This window comes from Vidua chalybeata, chromosome 3 (assembly GCF_026979565.1).
Source record: "Vidua chalybeata isolate OUT-0048 chromosome 3, bVidCha1 merged haplotype, whole genome shotgun sequence".
Classification (NCBI taxonomy): Eukaryota; Metazoa; Chordata; class Aves; order Passeriformes; family Viduidae; genus Vidua; species Vidua chalybeata.
The window spans coordinates 45,004,620-45,027,135 of record NC_071532.1 but is presented as its reverse complement, the minus strand read 5'-3'; the positions used below and the strand labels follow the sequence as shown (position 1 = coordinate 45,027,135).

Here is a 22,516-nt window from a genome sequence, read left to right as displayed (position 1 = left end):
GTCCTTTACTTAGGAGAATAAATACTATATTGCACTATCAGTTTGCATGGCAAGGATTTTAATAATATAGAACAACTTTTCACATAAAAGTAATATCACATGGGACATTCATCCTTTGTAATCTCTCTGAATAGTAAAAAGCAAGTATATTCTAACAGGGAAAAAAAAAAGAGAAAGAATAGATTTCAAGTATGGATGACTGGAGAACCACATCTACCATCAAGGATTTATCAGTTTGAGATATATTTCTATGTGTTGGCTACATGCAATGCTACATGTGGGAGAAATTACTCACGCTAATAGATTTTTCCATTAATTCACAGCAAAGTAAGAACTCACACCTCCTTGACTGACAAAGCTGAGGTGAGGAATTGTATCTTTGTAAAACAAAAAACTAGATTACTTCAACAAACCCTTTAATGTCCCACTGAAATTTTCTAGCATTCCAACTGGAGAGCTTCCATGACATTCACACATCTAACCACCCATCCATAAAAGGAGGAAATGCCTGCTACTATTTGTTCTGTGGCATCATACACACTGACACTGAAACAGCAGCAAGGGGTCCTGGAGCAAAGTTCTTAATTTAAATACCTATTGAGTGTCAAAGTATGTTTTATCAATAAAGAAAATTGAAAGAAATTAAACTAAATTGAATAAAAACAAATAAGAAGCAAAAATAATGGTTTTCAAAGCTTGGATCTATTTCTTTCCTCCTAGATGAAAATTGTCTGAATTTTCATTTCACAATCATCATTACCACAATAATTCTAAAAGACTATCAAAGTAATTTTCAGTGCCAAATACATAATTCATTAATGTACCTCACTCCCTCATTTGCATATTATTACCCTCTCCTTCAAATCAAATTTTAATTCGCACATCAATTATGGAAACTGCATCTCCTTACAAAACTCTAACTATAAATTTCAAACGTTCTAGCAACTTACTTCAGTGTTTCAAGTGACATTTGCAAGTTATAATTTCTTTCCTGCTCCGGCAATTTTGAGAACTCCACTAAGCATGGGTGTTGTCTTTTATTGTCATCTCTAACCTGAGAAAAAAGTAAAAAAATAAGCTTAACATGCCTCAAAAACGAAATTTAAAACCAGTCCAATCCACAAATTACTTAAAACTGATCCTGTTAGATTTACCCAAACTGGACAACACCTCGAAACAAAGTATTCTGTACTCTCAGAGCATGATCACTGTGTTCAAGCAAGGCTGAATTTGCATTTTCAAATAAACTTCAGATTTGCATATCTCAAGTGGAATAAATGCAAGCTTGTACACGCTATTATACAGATGTTCACAGGAAATATGCAATGTTCAAGAACAGTGCAATCAATATTGCTTTAACATACAGCCATAAAGTACCATCTCATCTTCAGCCCCATGTTTCAAAAATTCTATATCCAGTTTGTATAAATATGTTGATACAGATAGTACTGAAATCCTTACCCAAAGAAAATAACAATGTAAAAGAAATCTTCCCCATCTCTTAATTCTGAAAATATTTGTTTCTAAGCTATTTCTAGTACATAGAAGCAGAATATGACCGTTAGGAAGGCACATATGAGTGGAACATTAATTTATCTTTAGTGCAGTGATAGGAGAGCTATACAGACTATAATTTACAAAATCCTACATTTTATAAACTTGTAAATTTGATCAAAAACATTTTTAACCTCCTCTATTTTACACAGTTTTAATCTAACACTGGCTATAACCTAGAAAGGCAACTTCAGAGGCTGTAATAACCAAGCATTCTATAGTTCTCAACTTAGCATCTCATGCTAGAGTTCAGCCAACATCTACAAACACTTGATAAAATACATTAGTTTGAAAATATTACCTAAAAGTCCCCAATGCAATTGTTAACATCTGCACAGTAACATTTTCATGTCAATCTTAGATGGACCATAAGTTCACCATTTAAATTAAACTTTAATGGTGCGAAGTGGAAGTTAATGAAAAATAACATTATTGATTTTTGATCAAACAGATAATTCTGCTGGAAAACTGAATGCTAACAGTTGAAGTTAAAAATCCTAATTGTTATAATTTTTTAAAATTGATATTTACACTACTACTTAATCTAGTTTATTTAATGTCATGAAAAAAATCACATTTCTCTTTAACATTGCTGAGTTTTTGCATTTTGATTCAAGCACATAATTCTCAAATTGAACAGCAGTCATTTATGTTTTGGACTTAAAGATCTTTACAGTCTCCAGGGGTTATTTATCTTGATTTGATGGGATTAATGTTCTTTGGACAGACAACACAAGCAATTCAACTGTCCAACTAATTTAAAAATTTAATAGACAACAAAATGAGAAATGTCTTTTACTACCAGTGAAAATGTTTATTTCCAGATTCCTAAAATCTTTGGTAATCTGCATATTAAAAAAACTGAATATGGTCTCTGAGTTTAGATCTGTTTACAGCTAATTTAAGTCTTGGATGTCAGGTATTTTCCTCAGTAATCCAAATTAATTTATTTCCCCTAGTGACACAATTTTTGTTCTACAACTACAATGTATAATAATTCTATCATACAGCTAGCATATTTTGTGGGTTACCTTGTAGTTTCCTGTTTTTTTTCTGAGAACAAAATAAAATCTACTGCCTTGCAAACAAATTACATTACTGGCAGAACTCATCCATCAATTCTTAATTTTTGTGGCTGGTTTTAACTGTGCAGTGACATTGAACAAAAATAAAGATATGGAGATGCATCTGATTATTTCAATAGCACACATATTCAGAGTTAAAATTAAGGCAATTAATGAAGTCCATAATTTTTTCTACATTAGCTTGCTATTTTACTTTGTTACATGCATAGAATGCAGAATTAATAGAGCATGCAATAGTGGGTATCACTTTGGTGATACAATGTACAGATCTGATGATGCAGGTATGTAGGAGGAATATAAAATGCTACAGCAGAATTTTTTAATAATCTGGAGGATAATTTAGAAGTCTGTCTATTAACCTTTAAACTTTTAGAAGCTGAAAAAACACCACTAGCTACTACATACAATGCATCTTCCTCTGAACTAAAAAGACAAAATTAGAGGACCTGTGTGAGTCTAAGCAAGCTAATTTTTGCGCCATGCCCCCACTACTCAGTAACTGCAGTGCAGGAGTTCAGATAAGTAGAATTGGCAACAGCGGCTTAAATGCAGCCAATACAAAACTGGGAGGAGCTGTTGACTCCCTGGGGGCAGGGAGGCCCTGCAGAGACACCTAGACAAATTAGAGGCCTGGGTGTCGTGGTTTGACATGGAAGTGAATTTTTTTCCAGGAAGTTGGGTCAAACCTATCAGCGGTCAGGTTTGGATATTGGCACCTGGAGTGACCACTGAAAGTATGGACACGCCTCTGAGAACACAGGGGGTTAAAAGCAAGAACTGCCAGGAGAACTGTCTCTTTGGTTCCGGTCTTCAGAGAGTGCAGACTCTCCCCTGCCCAGCCATGGGCTGGGTGGGGGAGGGGAAGCCACGCGGCCTTGTCCAGGTAGGCTGAGGGGCTGAAGGTCTGGAACCGAGCCAGCTCCTGTGGATGGAAGGGTGGAGAGAAGCGGAGATGCCTTTGTTCCCCCCGCCACCAGAGGGAAAGTGACAGAGAGCCTGACGGCACCTGGAAATTTGCGGGCAGAGGAGAAGGAGAAAGGGGGGGGATGATGCCCAGCGTGGGAGATGGGAATGCTGGGCAGAGATTTCAGCCGTCCAGGGAGTCTGAACCTTTAACCCTTTCTGGGAAATGAGGGCTTTGTAAAATATTACTCCTCCTCGATTTGTAGTGGAAGAGAGACAGTCCGGGATCTGAGATGTTAGAAGAAGAAATATTTAGGTGGGAGGAGATGATGAAGTAGCTTTTGACTGGACTTTCTTTGTTAGCCATAGACTGAACCAAATTCTCCTGCAATAGAGACTGCATTTTAGGGGGACGCAGTGTGACCCAAGGAGACCTGCTTCAGCAACTAACAGCACAGGAATGGCAAGAACAGAGGAAAGCTGAGGAGGGAATGGTGATGCCCTCTGTCTTCAGAAAGAAGATGATCTCTCTTCCTGGACCCTTGGCCCCAGGGGAAAATGGGGGGGACTGTAGTTCCAAGATGAGAAGCTGGACTGTTGTATCTTTGGGTCTGTGGCAAAGCATCCTTAAAGGAGCCCTATGAACAGTCTGTCCATGCACGGTGGTGAGAGCACTGTGACATGGAAAGGAGAGTGTCACACTGGCAGATTTTCTCCGGGCGGTTGCCATGTGTGACATGGAAACACAGGAGGTGGCAACCGTGTTTCCTGGGGGGTCTGTGGTGCAAGAGAGACTTCTCTCTCCCTTGATAGATTGAGTAGATTATCTGAAGGGTGGTAATTTGATCAGGAATCCCAGGTGATGTTTCATGGTGGGTGTTTTGGAAATTGGGAGGAGGAGGGGTGTTTTAAAAGGTCTTCATCCTGGATTTAGTCCGTGTGTCTTGTGTAGTAGTAGTTTAATAAAGTTTTTTTCCTTTGTTATTAAGCTTGGGCCTGCTCTGCTCTGTTCCTGATAACATCTCACAGCATTTATTTGGGAAGGTGTATTTTCATGGGGGTGCTGGCATTGCACCAGTGTCAAACCATGACACTGGGAAATCACCAACCCCATGAAATTCAACAAGGGAAATCAGTGCCCAATTCTACACCTGGGGTGGGGCAACCCTGGATGTACAGACAGACCAGAGAATGAGATGCTGGGAAGCAGCGCCATGGAATGGCACCTGGGAGTCCTGGTTGGTGGCGAGTTGGAGATGAATTAGCAGTGCCCTGCCAGCCAGGAGGGCCAACCATGGCCTGGGGGGCATCAGGCACAGCATCACCAGCCAGGCAAGGGAAGGGATTGTCCTGTTCTGCTCTGCACTGGGGCAGCCTCACTTCGAGTGCCTGAGGCAGTTTTGGGTGCCACAACCCAGAGAAAGTCATGACACAGTTAGAGAGTGTCCAAAGGAGGGCAATGAAGATGGTGAAGGGCCTTGAGGGGAAGGCTTTTGAAGAGCAGCTCAGGTCACTTGGTCTGTTCAGCCTGGAGGAGACTGAGGGGAGACCTCATTGCAGTTACAGATTCTTCATGAGGGGAAGCAGGGGGCAGGCACTGATCTCTGTAGTGCCAGTGACAGGACCCATAGGAATGACCTGAAGTTGTGTCAGGGGAGGTTTAGGTGGGATATCAGAAAATGGTTCTTCACCCAGAGGGTGGTTGGGCAGTGGGACAGGCTCCTCAGGGAAGTGGTCACAGCACCAAGCCTGAGAGACCTAAAGAAGTGTTTGGACAACACTCCTGGACACCGGGTGTCATTTGGGAATGGTGCTGTGAAGGGTCAGGAGCTGGACTTAATGATCCTTGTAGGTGCCTTCCAACTCTGGGTATTCTGAGAAACTGATAAAATAATTTGTGAGGAACCAGTATGATTAAGAAATCAACCTCCAATAAATGATCAGCATATACTCTATCAGGATCCCAAAGAGAGTGCATCCTACCACAATGCATTAAAGCAAGGTAATTTAAAAAATTTAACACCTATTTTCATTTTGAACATAACTAACTTTATCGCTTGGTACTTATCATATATGGTTTAAATACTGTTCAACTGTACAATTAGACTCTCAATATGTAATGGTACACTAAGAGTTCCTGCAGGTTGCTGCACAGCTGGTATGATTACACCACAATTAAAATGTTTTGACATGTTAATTTAACTGAGGTTTTGTGTTTGATTTGGTGGGGAAATAAACAACAACAAAACCTAGAGATATTCTCTGTTAATCATATATTTTTAAGTACTGCTGTATGCTAAACCAAAAAAATATTTATGCCCAGTTACCTTAATCTGTAACCTGAACTCCTCAGAAGCCCAAAATCTTTTTAGTAACAAAAATAGAATACATACATGTTTTTGCACTTATATCTAGTACATGTTTCTATATGCTCTTCACAGCAATATTTCTTCATAAGGTAGCATTTGGGAAACAAATAATAACATGATAATTTTTTACTGATTAAATTTTAAAAGAATATTTTTTCATACTCCATGAAAAGTAGGAAAGAGATAAGAAAATAGTTACGTAAAGCACCTAATAGAGACATGAGACTGAAGAAGTGGAGAAAAGAAAAGCAAAAATCAGATTTAATGGAATTTCCTATAGGCAATACTTATTTGGGACTTTAAAAGAGCAATGTCAGTCAGCACATGTAAAGAGAACCAAGAATAATGTTTTCATTGGCTAGCTCCACCAGTCAGTTGAACATCTTGCTCCAAGAACAAAACTGAAAATTTCAGCACCAAATAGCTTTAATACCAGAATTTTTGTTCAGAAATGCCCAAGTGCTGTTGGTTTCCACATGCTTTTGGTAGGAAGGTGTATAAAACCTTACTAATTTTGGGGGGAATGATGAAAAATGCAGTCCCATTAGTACATTGAAACCAATGTACTTAATCATACAATGCAATTAACAGAAAATTAGGTTGGAAGGTACATACTGGTCCATACTGCCAGCCAAGTTCAATCTTATTCATAACCCAAAGTTCATGGATGTTCTCTGCTAATTTTTCTCTAATTCTTTCCAGGTGGGGAGGCAAAACAATCTAAAGAGAGATGAGATAAGAAAGGAAGAGGCTATTACAAATAAGTTGCTTGACACGCCATCCAAATTTTCATAACAGGCAAACTTTTTACAAATCGGATCTCACTAAATCCCAAGGAAAAAAACAAGTTTGGGACAAGGTGCAAATTCAACCAAATGAAGTAAAACAGGCATGTAATATGTGTGAGTTTAAAAAGGAAAGTGCAGTCTTCCCATTGCCATACCTGGCTAGTATCTACAGGAACTGGAGTGAAAGCTGCTTGTGACAGAGAGACAGTAGGACCCAGTAGGTCTCTTGTGTAGCTACGATCTTGTTTGTACTCTCGGCTGTTCTCCACTTTCAGCTTCTCTTTTGGTAGGACAGCTTCAAAACATGGAGCATATCCAGGTGGAGGAAGGAACTTGAACTCTCCATGGCGACCTCCAAGCAAGAAACGAACCCTGTAAACATCAGAATTGCTTTAGATAACCAAGACACCTCTGGTGGAAAGCCTAACCAATCTATAAGCCTAAAGAATATTAAATGTTATATAAAAAAGGAAAAAAAAAAAGGAGGGAAAAATGTAAATGTTGCAGTTTCTTTTCATTGTTTAAAGTTCAACTTTCTCTAACTGCTGCTGGTTTATGATGTAGGACATCATAAACATGAAAAAACACAGAAAAAGTATTCTTTTTTCTAGTTAATTTTACTTCACTGGAGGCATTTTAAATCACAAGACCAATAATCTTTGAGAGAGAGAATAATCAGTTTACTCAGTACACCTATAAAGTAAGCAGCAGCCTTTTGACTCTCCAAAGGCAGAGATTAAAACCCAGAGTAATCAATCAAGCACTTCAGAACTCTCTCCATTGAGGAGGTCTCCATTCAATCTTATTTGAAAGATGAACCTAAAACACTATGGTTCTTTCTTTTCTCTCACAAAACACTAAATCTTTAGGATACAATACAAAAACTCCTAAATTACCTTCCTTCAAACTTTTACTTGTCATAATAAGAGAAACTCAGGGGAAACCACTCTTTTATTCATGACAAAATGGTAAATATGTCATGGCTTTTTATTACTGAAAAATTCAATCAATGAGGTAATAATGGTGTAACAATGACATCATATCAACATGACATAGCCATGGCATAATACTGAAAAATCTTCCTAGAACACTGCCATCCAGAAGGAGTCAAGAAACACCCAAAAGACTAGCCTTAAACCAGAAGAATTTTGTATCTTTTCTGTTTACTGAGTATCTTACAAGATTTTTGTTAATGCTATACCAGTACACATTCAAAAACTGCATGCAGTACATAAAAAATATCAGTCAATAGTATCTCTAATAACAGAAATAAAGCATGCAAGTTTATAGTTTTGCATTTTGTAGTATGCAGATCTATGATTTTACTACATTTTCTCTCCTGTACCATCAAAAGCAAAGTCTAAAGGAGTGTATTCTGCATCTGGAGTAAAGGATGGGTGTGTGCTCTGTGTGATAGCTTTTAGATTCTGTGGTATTCTTTGAATCATCCCTCAGAGAACATTGCTCTGCCTCCAATAGAAATAAGCTCTCATCCTTCACCTTTGCCAGTCCTGATAACGTTGGTCTCCCCACTGGAACACCACACAACCTCTTTAATATTATAGCCTCAAATTGCTCAATACATGGAAGCAAATTGGCACCTCAAGTGTGACTTGAAATTTTGTAAAAAAAACAATACAGCAACCAGAATACAGACTGAATTCATTTTAACTCATGTTGCAGAAAAGGAAGTGCATGACCACTATTTCTTAAGGTAAGTGCAGATAATACCTCTTTTAATAATAGTTACTACCTCATAACAGGTGAATTAGGGAAAATATATTTTTAATATCAAAGGCTGATGCAAAATGCTGCCCTGGAGTGAATGTGTAGCAATGTCTCAGCAAAGAAATTATTAAGAAGCTGTTTGTAATATATGTCTGCAAACCACCAGAACACTCTGGTGTGCTGAAAAGCAACAGATGCACTGTGTCTTCAGGACTTCTTTGTAGCTCTCACTACCCAAGAACTGGAACTTTGCCAAAAAAAACAGATGTCAGAAAGAGAAATGAAAGCAGACAGCCAGGGAAATATTCAGCATATTCATCTATACAGAAAAAAAAATTACCCAGAAGACTTGAAAAACAAACAAACAAACAAAAAACCAAACCAAACAAACAAACAAAAAAAAACCAACCAAAAAAAAAAAAACAAACAACTCCATGAGATGCTAACTTTATTCCTGCAGAGAAGCTGACAACTGGGAAGAAGAGGCCATCTATGTTGAAGTTTTCGAACATTCCTTGAACTGGCTGACCATTTATTCGGAAAGAGATGCTGGGGGCACTCAGGTCCAAACAGCAGCTAATAACATCATCAGTTCTTAATAGATGTTGGTTGGGAGAATTTACTGTTCGTGCTACACAACCTATGGAAGTAACAGAGGCACATTTAGTGAAACTTATGAAAACCACACTGGTTTTCACAGCAGCCTAAAATAGAGAAAAATATCACTTTAGAGCACAAACACATTAATACACGAATGTCTAACCTATGACATCCAAGACCTGATTTTAAGCTTGCAATATAGTGAATAGCAGCATACAGTCATATCAACACAGCTATTTCAATTATAAATAATAAAACTCAATTACATTTAATGTGAGAATAATTACTGATAACCATATAAACATTCAAAACCAATAAAACTATATTTTATTCCTTACATTACAGCCATTAGTACCTAATATGAAACCTAGAATACTTTTCTAAATAATGTTTCATTATTTAGACAAAGAAAAATATCTCACTTTGAATTATTTATGGAAAATTAGGTATTTTTCCAAACTTGTTTGAGATTATACTATTCAGTTTCATCATTAAACTGCAAACCAGCATTTTTCAGCAATATAGAGAGATGCATTTCGAAGGCACATATATTCAGTAATATATATATTTTAATCCATTTTTATAAATTCTAGAGGATTATTCTATCTTACATCAAGTTTACACAAGCACACCTGCTTCCCAAGAGAAACAAGCTGTATAATTCAGAAATAGAAAATGATTGTGTCTGAAATTTACTGCCATCTACAGTACAAAATTTTTGAAAAAACATGGAAGCTCTTTGAATACAAGTCTACATATGTTTTCCAAAAATAACTTACACACTGTCTGCAAGAGATACTCCATGATGCATACTAAGAACAGAGCACTAACTTTTTAACTAGGGCGTCCAACTTTTGTAAACATGAAGGACTTAACTAGCACTACATTTCCAGGAAGAAGCTGAAGGCATATGGTTTTATCAGAAGCAAAAATAATGAAATCTCAGTAATTTTTCTACAAGTGAATTTTCATGCACATATCTCCCCAACCCCTGAGGAAAAATAAAATACCAACACTTTCAAAACTCTGTATATGAAAAATGACTTTGTGATACTGCCAGATGAAAATATCACAGCTGAGAGTTAGTATAAAACAAATCACAGAAAGGGACAATTATTTAATAGCAGGGATAACAAAACACTAAAAAAGCTACTAATGAAGAGTGGATATTTCATCCACTTAAAGAATACTACTTGAGCCCACATGCCTTTTAGACACTAAAATTTTGGCAAATATAGGTTATGGAGATCAATGCAAGGCTGACTGCTAACAGAAATCTGTATTGGTCATTGATGAATATACAGGAGATCAAATTATCTAAATGCCTTTTCTGGCCCTAGGCTTTAAGGACCTATGAGTTCCACTTCTCCACAATTGGTCATTTCAGGACTGAAGAACCAAATGTAAATTATATGTGATTCTCATACAGGCTTGATCCAGAACAGAAACTTGGGGGCAGAAATTATTTTTGTTATTCATTAATACAGTAAAAGTTTCATGGTAAGAAGGTTATGATGTAACCTGGGATTGTGGATGCAAAAAAGGCCATGATTTTCAATATGCAACAACTTAAAGTTCTTCCATGTTTGAGAGGTATGTAAGTGTTACACAATATTATCAGCAAAGAAAGAAGACACAAATATTTTCAAATCTATCCACATCCATAACAGATAAAAAATTTGTAGATACATTTGTGGTCTGACCTATTTTTTTTTTTTTTTGGCAGGACTTGAGAACCACAAACAACTGTTCATTTTTTCTGTTGTTACATTTCTGACTGAAAAGTTTGCAGTGGGTAGAAAAATAATTTTGATTTTCAGTAATCCTTTGTTTCCTCCCTAAAAGTGACCTTAAGTACAAAAGCTATGTTGGTTAGCTCATTATTTTCAGGTTCTTCTGTAATAATACTTTTTCTGTCAAACTCAGCGTCAGGGTTGGACACTGGCGCAATGCCAGCGTCCCCATGAAAATGTACTTTTTCTAAATAAATGCTGTGAGATGTTATTAGGAACAGAGCAGAGCAGGTCTAAGCTTAATAACAAAGGAAAAAAACTTTATTAAACTACTACTAATACAGAAAACACATAAACTAAATCTAGGATGAAGACCTTTTAAACTACTCTTCCTCCTCTTAATTCTAAAAACACCTAGCCATGAAACATCACCTGGGATTCTTGATCAAATTACCACCCTTCAGGTAATTTATACTTAAACTATCAAGGGAGAGAGAAGTCTCTCTTGCACCACAGACCCCCCAGGAAACACAGCTGCCCCCCTGTCTTTCCCTGTCACACATGGCAACTGCCCGGAAAGAAAAAAAAATCTGCCAGTGTGACACTCTCCATTGCATGTCACAGTGCTCTCACCACCGTGCATGGACAGACTGCTCATAGGGCTCCTTTAAGGATGCTTTGCTACGGACTCAAAGATACAGCAGTTCAGTTTTTCATCCTGGGACTACAGTCCCCCCCATTTTCCCCTGGGGCCAAGGGGTCCAAAAACAGGACTCATCTTCTTCCCGAAGACAGAGGGTATCACCATTCCTTCTTCAGCTTTCTTCGTTTCTTGCCATTCTTGTGCTGTTCGAAGCTGAAACAGGTCTCCCTGGGTCACCACTGCATCCCCTTAAAATGCAGTTTCTATTGCAGGAGATTTTGGTTCAGTCCATGGCTAACAAGAAAAGTCTAGCCAAAAGCTACTTCATCATCTCCTCCCACTTAAATATTTCTTCTTCTAACATCTCAAGTCCCGGACTATCTCTCTTTCACTACAAATCAAGGAGGAGTAATACTTTTAAAAAGCTTTCATTTCCTGGAAAGGGTTAAACGTTCAGACTCCTTGGACGGCTGATATCTCGGTCCGGTGTTCTGCCACCTCCCACGGTGGACATCCCTCCCCCCTTCTCTTTCTCTTCTGCCGGCAAATTTTCAGGTGCTGCCAGGCTCTCTGTCTCTTTCTCTCTTGGGGGGGGGGGGGAAACAAAGGCATCTCCGCTTCTCTCCACCCTTCCGTCCAGGAGCTGGCTCGGTTCCAGACCCTCAGCCCCTCGGCCTACCTGGACAAGGCCGCGTGGCTTCCCCTCCCCAACCCAGCCCGTAGCTGGGCGGGGGAGAGTCGGCACTCTCTGACGACCGGAACCAAAAGAGACAGTTCTCTTAGGAGTTCTTGCTTTTAACCCCCTGTGTTCTCAAAGGCGTGTCCATACTTTCAGTGGTCACTCCAAGTACCAATATCTAAACCTGACCACTAATTAGTTTGACCCAACTTCCTAGAAAAAATTCACTTCCATGTCAAACCACGACACTCAGTCACGACACTTGTAATGATACCATTAAATATGCATCATTGTTCCAAAGTAATTTTCATACATACGAGAGGCCAAGTAGCAGCTTCTTTCCTAAGATGCCACTCCAGTTGATATGCTATTATTTATTAATAAAATCCATTGCTATTTTGATTGGAAAGTTCTTTTGAAATGTAAAACTATATTATTTTCCAAGTATCAACCTACAATGCCTCAAAACTGCAAAAACTTTGGATGATGCAGCTGACTCACTATATTATCTCTCTTGTCTTCTAAGGTTTTTTAGAAAACCTGCTCATAACTTTTTAGTGGAAAGAAGTGCCAATCCAAGGAGCCTGTCCCAGTTTCCAGGCTGTTCTCTAGTTCACCAGTACCCAATAATCTCTCAAAAATCAAAACAAAAAAAAATCTTCTCAGCAAGGTGAAATCACAGTAAAATCTCCTTTCAAGAAGTTCAGGACTGTCCAACTGTAGGACTACATCTTCTAAGTGATATCTGGGAATCTTTTCACAAAAGTCAAAACTTGTGAAAAAGATTAAGAAAAAAGAGAACAAGCTATCATTATTCTGATTTTTACTGAGCTAACCCAGTCTGAAGAGAGAATAAAGTATTTGTGGAATCAAGAATAAATAAAAATGCTTTAGATACTGAGTTCAGCTTTCTCTAACACTAGAATCTTCATGCATAAATTACTATTAACAATTAGATCCAAAGTAAGCCAAGAACATTTTAAAGATGAATACCTGAGCAAATACATCATATGCAAGCTAGGAACATGATTCTGCAAGTTTTGCAGTAATCAGTCTTAATGTATGCAAATAAAACAGCACTACATAAAAAAATATCTTGTTTTAAATATATGGCAAAGAACATTTAAAAATCTTCTTCACCCCTAAAGTATCTCTGAACTTCTAAAGACTCATAATAAAAATCTGGCTTGGAAAATAAAACAAACCATAAATCAAAAATGAAGAGCCCTGTTACTTAAATCTCTCAAACTGTTCTTACACTATCACAGAGGAATTACAAATCCAGATGGCTGTAGTACTTCAATTTTTGCAGCTTTAAAGTTTTAAATAAAATTTTCATAGTTACTATGAACACACAGTCCTCCTATCTACCCATCCCCCAGAATCCCAGGCTGAAATGTAAATTATTAGTCTACCTGCATTACTTCATACAAACCAATTTTTTTCAATGGACATTGTCAGTTTAAATCATATTCTGATATAGGGTACTGTTTCTGTATGTTCCAAGTGTCAGCTGAAATAAATGATTCACTTTGCTGCTGTTGAAACCAAATTCACTGGGATTGCAAACACAATTATAATGTTTAAGCAAAAATAATCAACAACCACAAAATACCCAAGAGAATACCTGACCACAGATGTAGACCATCAAAGCCATAGGAATATAGGTCATCACCAACACCATTTCCTCCCCATTCTGCTCCTCCCCCTGGGTAGGGTGAGTAGCCTTCTGTTGAAGCCCAGCCCACTCGTAGGTGAGTTGATTCTGCAGTCACAAAGGGCTCTAGATGGTCCACCATAAGTTCATAGTACCATTTTCTGTATTGAGCCGAGCCTTCACTAATCCCCAAGAAGATGTTGGGTCGCATGCTTAAACAGAAAGAATAAAAGTAGTTATTAAAATCTTATCTCAAGGACAAGATGAACTGTGCATACTTTTCATTGACTCAAATTTCAAGCTAGTTTTGTGTGATTAAAACAACGGAAGTAATTTTACTTCATGGAAACACACAGATTACCAGACTGGAAAAGACCACAAGGATCATCTGGTGCAACCTCTCTTGATAAAAGCACAGTCAGGACAAGATGGCCCAGCATACAGTCAGGACAAGATGGCCCAGCACACTATCCTGCTGAATCTTATACGTCCAATGTTGGGTAATCCACCGTTTCCCCAGCAAGATTATTCCAATGAATTACTCTTCTCATTCTGAAAAATGTTACTCTTTTCTCCAATCAGAATTTCCCCAGGAGATACTTGTACCCATTACCCTTTGGCTTTTCCATGTGACCCCTGGCTGCACCTAACCCCTGGCTGTTCCTCTAACTGGAAAAATGGAAAAAAGAGGTAGCTTCAGCTCCAATACTTTTCACTTGCACTCCCAAATCTCTATATTCCCTTCTTGATTCTACCCAGATTTCAGCTTGTTGTGCCATTTATGCCCCCATGAGAAGAGTAACAATGGATAGCAATCTGCGCTCTGGACAAGTTGAGGCACCCTCTAGGCAACATCTGAGACATTAGCTCCCAGAAGGCAGTATATTTAGTTATTTATTCATTCATTTATTCTGGTGGAAAAGGGTCTATACATTTTAAGTGAAAAAAATATGTACTTCAGTAACTGAAACAGTATCCTCACTCAGATGCCCATAGTAATTGGTTTATGTATTTGAACAATTAGTAGATGTTAAATCCTGCAAAAAAAAATTACAGCTATTCACCAGTTATCAACACAAGTGTAGTAAGTACACTTTGCAGGCTTAATTTTACATAGCAAACTGTATTCTGTGACACTGAGTATCCATTCAAGAGAATAACATTTTAAAAAGATACAAAAGTGAAGAGTCATTCTATTTCAAAATTCTCTTGTACCTCTTCCTTCTTTGTTCCAAGTCCTGTATAACTCAGTAATTTGCAGTGGCTGTAGAAATCCTTAATATCAGTGTGATGCTCCTACTGCTACTGGCTTTACAGTACTTCACAAGACTACTTAAAAAAAGCAAGCTACTACTGTACTTATTCAATATCTAGCTAAAGAGCAATGTGTAGAGTCATATCTAAAGGTCATGAGGGAGGACAAAAAAGGAAAAAAGCCTATGATTTTCTAATCTGATTTTGGGGATAATATTGAATATAGACTCTCATACCAAAAAAATGTGTCTCCAAGCAGTCATTTGTATGTCACTAATTCTTGAATTAAAACCACAGAGCACAGAAGCATCCAAAATCAATACTAGCTAGATTTTTTCAATGGTTGGTTACCCATATTGCAAAAAATCTTTTAAACTTCTAGACTGAGTGTATGTCGTCTTCACATTCCTCCATTAGATTGGGTTATTACTTGTATAAATATTTTCTTTCTCCATTCATGCTGACTAATCAACAAAAATGTAGCTCTAAGCTAGTCCCACTGTGCCTTCTGGTAGAGGGAATGCAGAGGGAGGAAGAAGGGCTGGTATGGATGGTTAAATACAAGTCAGTGTAAAAGCACTGACTTATAAAATAACAAGTTGCTTATAAAATAACAAGTTTTATCAGGTAAGACCAATACACTTCTAGAAGCATATGGGTTGTCTTTTGCCAAATGTTTAAGTATAGATACTATTCACATTGTTCCAAATCAAAAATTTAATGTACTTAAAACCAAATGTTTGATAAATCTATCTTCCAGAAAATTTATATTATTTGTAAATTATTAGCAAGATCACCAATTGAATCTTTTTAGCCTGAACAGAGTAGCACAAAAGTATGCTTTTGCCCAGACTTCACAATTTAATCAACCTTATCAGCCAAATTCCTCTTGTTCAAAAGAGGTTTGTGAATAGAATTTTCCATGAAAAAGTATGTTAAAAAGCAATATCATAGAAAGTTCCAGTAATACCTCAGAAAGTTCTTTTGTCAAATATTTTTGGATCAAGGTACACATGACTTTGTCTAATACTAAATTTCTTCAGTGATTCCTTGGTCTTACTGACTCTTGAAGAAAGTATTTTTTCCTTATAATTGCAAGAATAAGAATCCTCTCATTCACACCTTTCTAATGCAAAGCAAAAATATGGAACAACTAATTTGCTTTTTCTACCACCTTATTTGGGAAAGACAAGTCTCTGTTCCTTGTATAAGATCCAAAGTCATGCTGGAAGCTCGATCACAAATTGCAGAATCAATGGGGTTGGAAAAAGCTTCCATGATCATCAAGTCCAACCTTTGATCAAATATCTTCATGACAACTAAACCACAGCACAAGTGCTATGTCCTGTCATTTCTTGAACACTATCAGGTGTGCCAACTCCACCACTTCCCTGGGCAGCCTGTTCCAATGCTTAACCATCCCTTCCATGAAAAAATTCTTCCTCACATCCAATCAGAACCTCTCCTGGTTCAGCTTGGAGTTATGTCCTCTTGCCCTGTCACTGCTTGCTTGAGAGAAGAAACCAACCACCAACTGGCTACAGCCTCCTTTCAGGGAGTTATAGAGAGTGGTAAAGTGTCTCCTGAGCCTACTCTTCTCCAGAGTAAACAAGTTTCCTCAGATATTCTTCATAAGACTTGTGCTCCAGATCCTTCCTAAGCTCCATGGCTGTTCTCTGGACATGCTTCAGCACCTCACAGTCCTCCTTGTAGTGAGGGGCTCAAAATTGAACACAGTATTCCAGGTGTGGCCCCACCAATGTCAAGAGAGTCAATCAGTTCCCCAGATCCTTTAGCTTTAAGTAGTCTCCTTATAATATACAGTGTGGGTTTTTAATGGTTTTCAGCATCTAGTAAATCCTATGAATTCTGAATTATAAGTACTGATTCTGTGTTTCAATTTTCATTCTCAAGCAAAGATTGAGACTTTTAAAAATAAACAAGTTTGAGACAGAAGATCCCACAGATCTTCACACAAGGCCACATTATTTGGCCTCAGCATTAATAAAACTCAGGAAAATCATTTACTTAATAATATTTGTAAATTATACTTTACCAATTTAAGATGGTACTAGCTTCATCTTGTTATTAATGTCTGCTTGAAGGTAGATTCTAAAACTCTGTCAGCAAATGGAAGGGTGAAGGCACTCTCTAAATATTCTAGGCACTGATGAAGGTGCTTGACACTAAATTCTTAATTTTGACCAAAGGTGATTAGGAAATCCTCATAAGATCATAAATGCAATCACAGTACATCAGTTGACAATACTTTGAATCCACATCTAGATCTAGACCATAATCTTTGGAAGAGACAACAGCTTTGCAGACTTAAAAGAGTTTAGGGCAGCTATAGCTTGTGACAGCTCACTCTGACCCATGTTTCAAATTTAATCACTACAGCAAAGGGAATTTAAAATCCTAGTAAAAATAAAATATCATAACAAAAGTTTGGAAGTAAAAGAGATTTTCTGTAGTGACTATTTCTTTTAAGCACAAGTTGGGTTTTTTTTCTTTATTCATAGATAGAGATTTTTTTTCTTTTTCTTTGTACCTGCTCACATGGTTGACAAGGCGTGTCTGTAAGAGCAGATCTCTTCCTGGCAGGAGATTATCACAGATTAGATGTTGATTAGACCGCACAGCTACTCCATGACAAACACAGAGAGAACACAAAACATCCAAAACCTGGAAAAAAAAAGCGATTTTTTTAATCTTAAATACTTTGTCATTGTCATGGTTAATTACTTCACGCAATGTAATCCTCTATGCCTTGTTACTGGAAGACATGTAATGGTATGTAATTAATCCAACACAGTGGTTTTCTTTTAGAACAATTCAGAAATTCTCCAACAGTAAAATATTCTTCCCACTTCCCTCACAAATTGTTATGTATCAATGTTTTTGGCAAAAATAAGGTAATATTTCGCTTTGCTTCTTCAAACTGCTCATACACATTTTAGAATAAGTTTCATTCCTCATTATCGAAACAGCATTAAAGTATTTGAAATTAACTTCCACACAGAAGAACGAGCTTGCTTTGTCCATCTAAATATACTTGTTTAGTCTTTACCTACCTTATGATTTCTTCCATGCTTGTCCAAAAGACAGATGATTGATTTAATATGTCCTTCCTTAATAATGTTTAGAGCTTCTGGGCTTTCTACCAACACACAATGTAAAACCTCTAGAATTCCTGGGGGAAAAAAAAGGAATTATTTCACCAATGTGCATATAATGTCATAACTGTACATAATAGTTTGCAATCTGTTGCTCATGAACACGAAATAGTTTCAAAAATCATTGTATTTGACAAACAAACCCAGTAAAGCAGCAGTTATTGCCATGAAGAATCATTAGCCTTAAAACATTTCTCTGCAATGGGGAAATAAAACAAACTCCCATGTGTACTGGACCAAATCAACACCTGCTTTGGGATCTTCTGTCTTTGGGAAAGGCAAGTATTGTACATGTAGTTCATCGTTATCTGTTGCTACAGTTGTGGCCACAATGAGAAAAATCAAAGGGGCTGAAGGAAAGTTGAGAAGCAGCCTTCAACCTAGAGATATGCAATTCCTATAAGCAATGTACAGCTCTCATTATTCTGTCTTCAGCCCTTTATTCAAGCCACATCTCCAAACACCCAGCTTAATCCTTGCAAAGCAAAGTCCATAGCATGAGTCTTCTGCTCTTTGCCATGCACTCTTTCCATTCACAGAAACTGTAGCACTGCAAACTCCCTTGATGTGGGAAAAATAGTGTTTTTGTCTGATGATTCTGTCTCAGTGAGAGTACTCTGGCCCTTCTTTGATCCTAGTGAGGAAGAGAACACCAGCTACTACAGATAACCTACAGCACCATCACCATTTATCCCCATATTATTTAATGTTTTTTCCAGAGGTCTGAGGGACATAGGCTGCCATCACTAATAAAGAGTAGGGGTTACTCAAGGACTGAAATGTAGAAAAGGTGAAAGACAACAGATAAGTGATCATTTGATTAATCCAGTAAACAGGTTTCAAAGTGTGTTGATTAATATATTTGTAGACAGAATCATGCATATATAAACAGAAAATGCAGGTAGATAAAGAGCTAGGGGGGAACTCCCAAAGTGATTCTATAGCCCTGAGGGTTTAAGCACAAGAAGCCTTAACTATAAATAAAAGAACATACTAAACCTGAATTTGGCAGCAGTATGGTCTGTGTTGCAATAGATGTGCACTTCCATTATTCCACCATTCTATGATTCTATGAATACTGACAGTAACAGTATTGTTAAAAAGGATAAAAACCTAAGAGTCATGAGAGCCAGCTAAAAGAGCAGATGCTCTGTAGCAACATAGCAGTAGCACAGTCTACTCAGCCTACCAACTGGATGAGGTCAGGGGTCACTGATCATGGTAAACCTAGGCAGGTTAAAAAACTGTTACAAAAGGATCCTTAATCAAAAGGATCCTTGTAATCTACAACAAGATTAACAATTTTGTGTGCCACAGTGATCTGGGAATGCACAAAAATCATTACATTCAAAACATGGTAACTGGACATTTGCCACCACTCATTGTAGCACTGAAACACACTTTATCAATATAGAAACACACTTTATCAATATAAATAGTAATCCAGTATTAAATGACACCACATAAGTGTCATAAAAATGACATAAAAATGACACCACATAAGTGTGGCAACCATATCCTTAGAATTTTCTGTAGGTAGAGCCATAACCCTTTCTCTTAAAATAGTGCACAGGGTTCATTTTGTAGACTTAACATTTTCAATAACAGAATTAAAAACCCTTTGAAGATGTAAGCATTCAGTAATAAATGCATGTTATCAATTAGATCCAGCTGCCCCAGCACCTTCTTGAATTACTATAGCATCTGACTGCTAATTACCAAATATGTTTTGGTCCCTGTGTTTGAGAAAAAAATTGTATATGAGTATACTGTGTCTGTTTGGACTGATTCACTTTTAGATTATCTATATTAAAGACAATCAGATTTGTTCCAATTTCACTGGAGTTGCTCAAGGCAGTAAAGCAGTAAGTGTTTGAATCTAATACAATTAAACAGTATGATATGCAGAGTTCATAGTAAGGAAAGTGAAAATTTTCTTAATGACTAATACATTAAAGGAAGCATGTATACTCAAGACCGTATGTTGACTCCTCTAATGTCATTCTGTAGAATACCAGAATAAAATGCATGCACTTAAAAAAATCCTTAAAAAATCATTAAAACCTGTTTTTATCTGGTTCCAAAAACCTTTACTTGGAGGATAATCATGTTAGAGAAACTTCCGTGTCCAACCATTCGCTCTTGCACCACCTGAGTTTGCATCATGGCCCCTTTAGAGCTACACACCCCACACTTGCACAGTCAGACCAGGTTTCCTTGCCGGCTCTACTCCAAGTTTCTCATAGCAGAGTCTCAGATGTCCCAGTCCTTAAAATAATTTGATTGTGGTACAATGACTAACAAAATAACGACTCCAGCTGGGTGCTACCAAGGACAGATCCCCAAGACGGGAACTTCAGATTATCTCAGCTCGTTAGAGGATGGTGCTAATAATACCAAATTCAATCCCTGTACAGACCATTTATTTGAGAGTTGGACACAGTGATCCTTTTTGGCACCTTTCAACTCAAAACAGTCTGTGAGTCTGTGGGCTCCTGGACTTTTATACCCTTACAGTCTGAGCATACAGAAATCTGGGGGTCCTTGACTCCTGCCATGTCTCTGAGTGTCAGCTGCCTGGGCTACAGGTTACTTTGCTATGCTAAAAGTCAGCAGTCAAGGCTTCTCATCTCACCCAGAGCTCAGCCAGCAGCTCAACTGCAGGGTGCAAACAGAGGCTCCTGCACTGAATGTATTCTCAACATTAGATTACTAACTTGCTGTATTCCATTTTTTCATCTATGTTTTAATGCCTTTAAAATTATAGTAAGGCTAGTTAATCCCATCTGGAATATATTTCGGAGTGAAAGACTAATCTAATCTTAATTTATGGATTGAAGAGACAGCTGAAGCATTTGTATTGCAGCTCTGTGATATTGCACTTCTAACATGGTCTACTCTCAGACATAATTCCACTTGAACAGATAGTAATTTTCCTTCTTTTGCTTCAGTGAAGCTTGGGAAATGAATCAATTTCTGATCTAATTTGTACAATCAATTCATAGTTGCTGTTTATATATTTAATGGCTTTGTTCTGTTTTCATAACACTTTTAGTTCCAAGAAAAGAAAAAAGTGAAAACAGGAATTTATAGATAATAGTTGGTAGCACCAAATCTTTATTGCAATATTCTCAAGAAAACACATGCAGGAGAGGTAGCTGACAATTTTAATGTTCAAGATGAACTTCATTTTGGTGTGATTAACAGAACGTGGTAATGGTCTTCCTCATAAATACTTTACTTTAGGAAAAAAAAATCATGTTATGTGAATATATGTATCCAAGTATTCTTAGTTTAAAGGTTTAATATAAGTCAGTATTTTTCCCTATTGAAGGTCTACTGCTGGAAATTAAAACAGTGAATATTCTCAGCCTGTCAAGCCAAATAAAGCTTAAAATCTGGCAAGCAAGCATCCCACAAAAAATCAGAAAATTGTTTTTACATACTAAAAGCTAAACCTACTGTGCCTCTCAAGATAACAAAAGCACAGCCTAATATTAGCATCTTTTATAACTGACTCCCTCAAAACTAGAAAAAGTCTTTATTATAAAATCAGATTTGGAGGCAACATGGAAGTTATGTTACCAATACACATGGGGATGGAGTTCAAGTGGCCTAGTTCCTAGCAGAAAACACAGAACAAATGAGTATTGCAAATATTAGTACATTCAGAGTACTTGCAGCATGTCAGGAGGTTCACTACCCAGAGCAACTAGTGTCAGAATACTCTGCAGTTTACAGAATGCATCTCATAGCTTACTATACTATCATAAACAATTACGTTTTTAATTCTGAAATCTTTGTGGTTTGAGATTAAAGATTAAAAATATGTATGTACATAATAGAAACCATGTAACATAGCACTTTTAGAGCTGTCATAAGAAATTTCATCTTGAACCTCCAAAAGCTGAGCAAAAAGTTTTGCATTATTTCTGAAAGCCCTTACCCTGAGAGTTTCATATGTAAAAGATGGTCTTTTAGGGAATAGTTTCACCATTGTATATTGTGATATACATTGAAATTAAGCAAGTTGCAATCAAATCCCAGGCAAATGCATAATTGTGAGATCCTTCTCCTTAAAAAAATGCTGTCACACCAAAGGTGGAGCATAGCAGAAAAATAATTTATGATTTTGACATTTTTCAAATGTTTGTTTCAGTTTGAATTCAGTTACTCAAATGCTCAATAGAGCAAGGAGATCACAGCATCTGCAGAGCAGGTTCCCCAAACAATAACATAAACCAACACAAATTATGTTCAATTATGACATCTATTTAGTTAGGATCACCAACCCTAGTGTACCAGCTGCAATGACAGGATGATCTGCAAACCTCTAACTAGACACCC

General features: G+C 37.3%; 1 protein-coding gene across 1 annotated transcript in view; it reads right to left on the bottom strand.

The window, feature by feature from the left end:
* The window catches only part of RYR2 (ryanodine receptor 2), a 386,078-nt gene that overhangs the window by 164,189 nt on the left and 199,373 nt on the right, over positions 1 to 22,516 (bottom strand). Inside the window, exons 18-24 of the mRNA XM_053937433.1 lie at positions 18,068 to 18,186; positions 17,545 to 17,678; positions 13,710 to 13,951; positions 8,875 to 9,067; positions 6,855 to 7,071; positions 6,527 to 6,631; positions 951 to 1,054 (exon numbers count right to left, since the gene is read on the bottom strand). Of these exons, the coding sequence (XP_053793408.1) occupies positions 951 to 1,054; positions 6,527 to 6,631; positions 6,855 to 7,071; positions 8,875 to 9,067; positions 13,710 to 13,951; positions 17,545 to 17,678; positions 18,068 to 18,186 (1,114 nt within the window). The remainder of the gene's footprint in view (positions 1 to 950; positions 1,055 to 6,526; positions 6,632 to 6,854; positions 7,072 to 8,874; positions 9,068 to 13,709; positions 13,952 to 17,544; positions 17,679 to 18,067; positions 18,187 to 22,516) is intronic.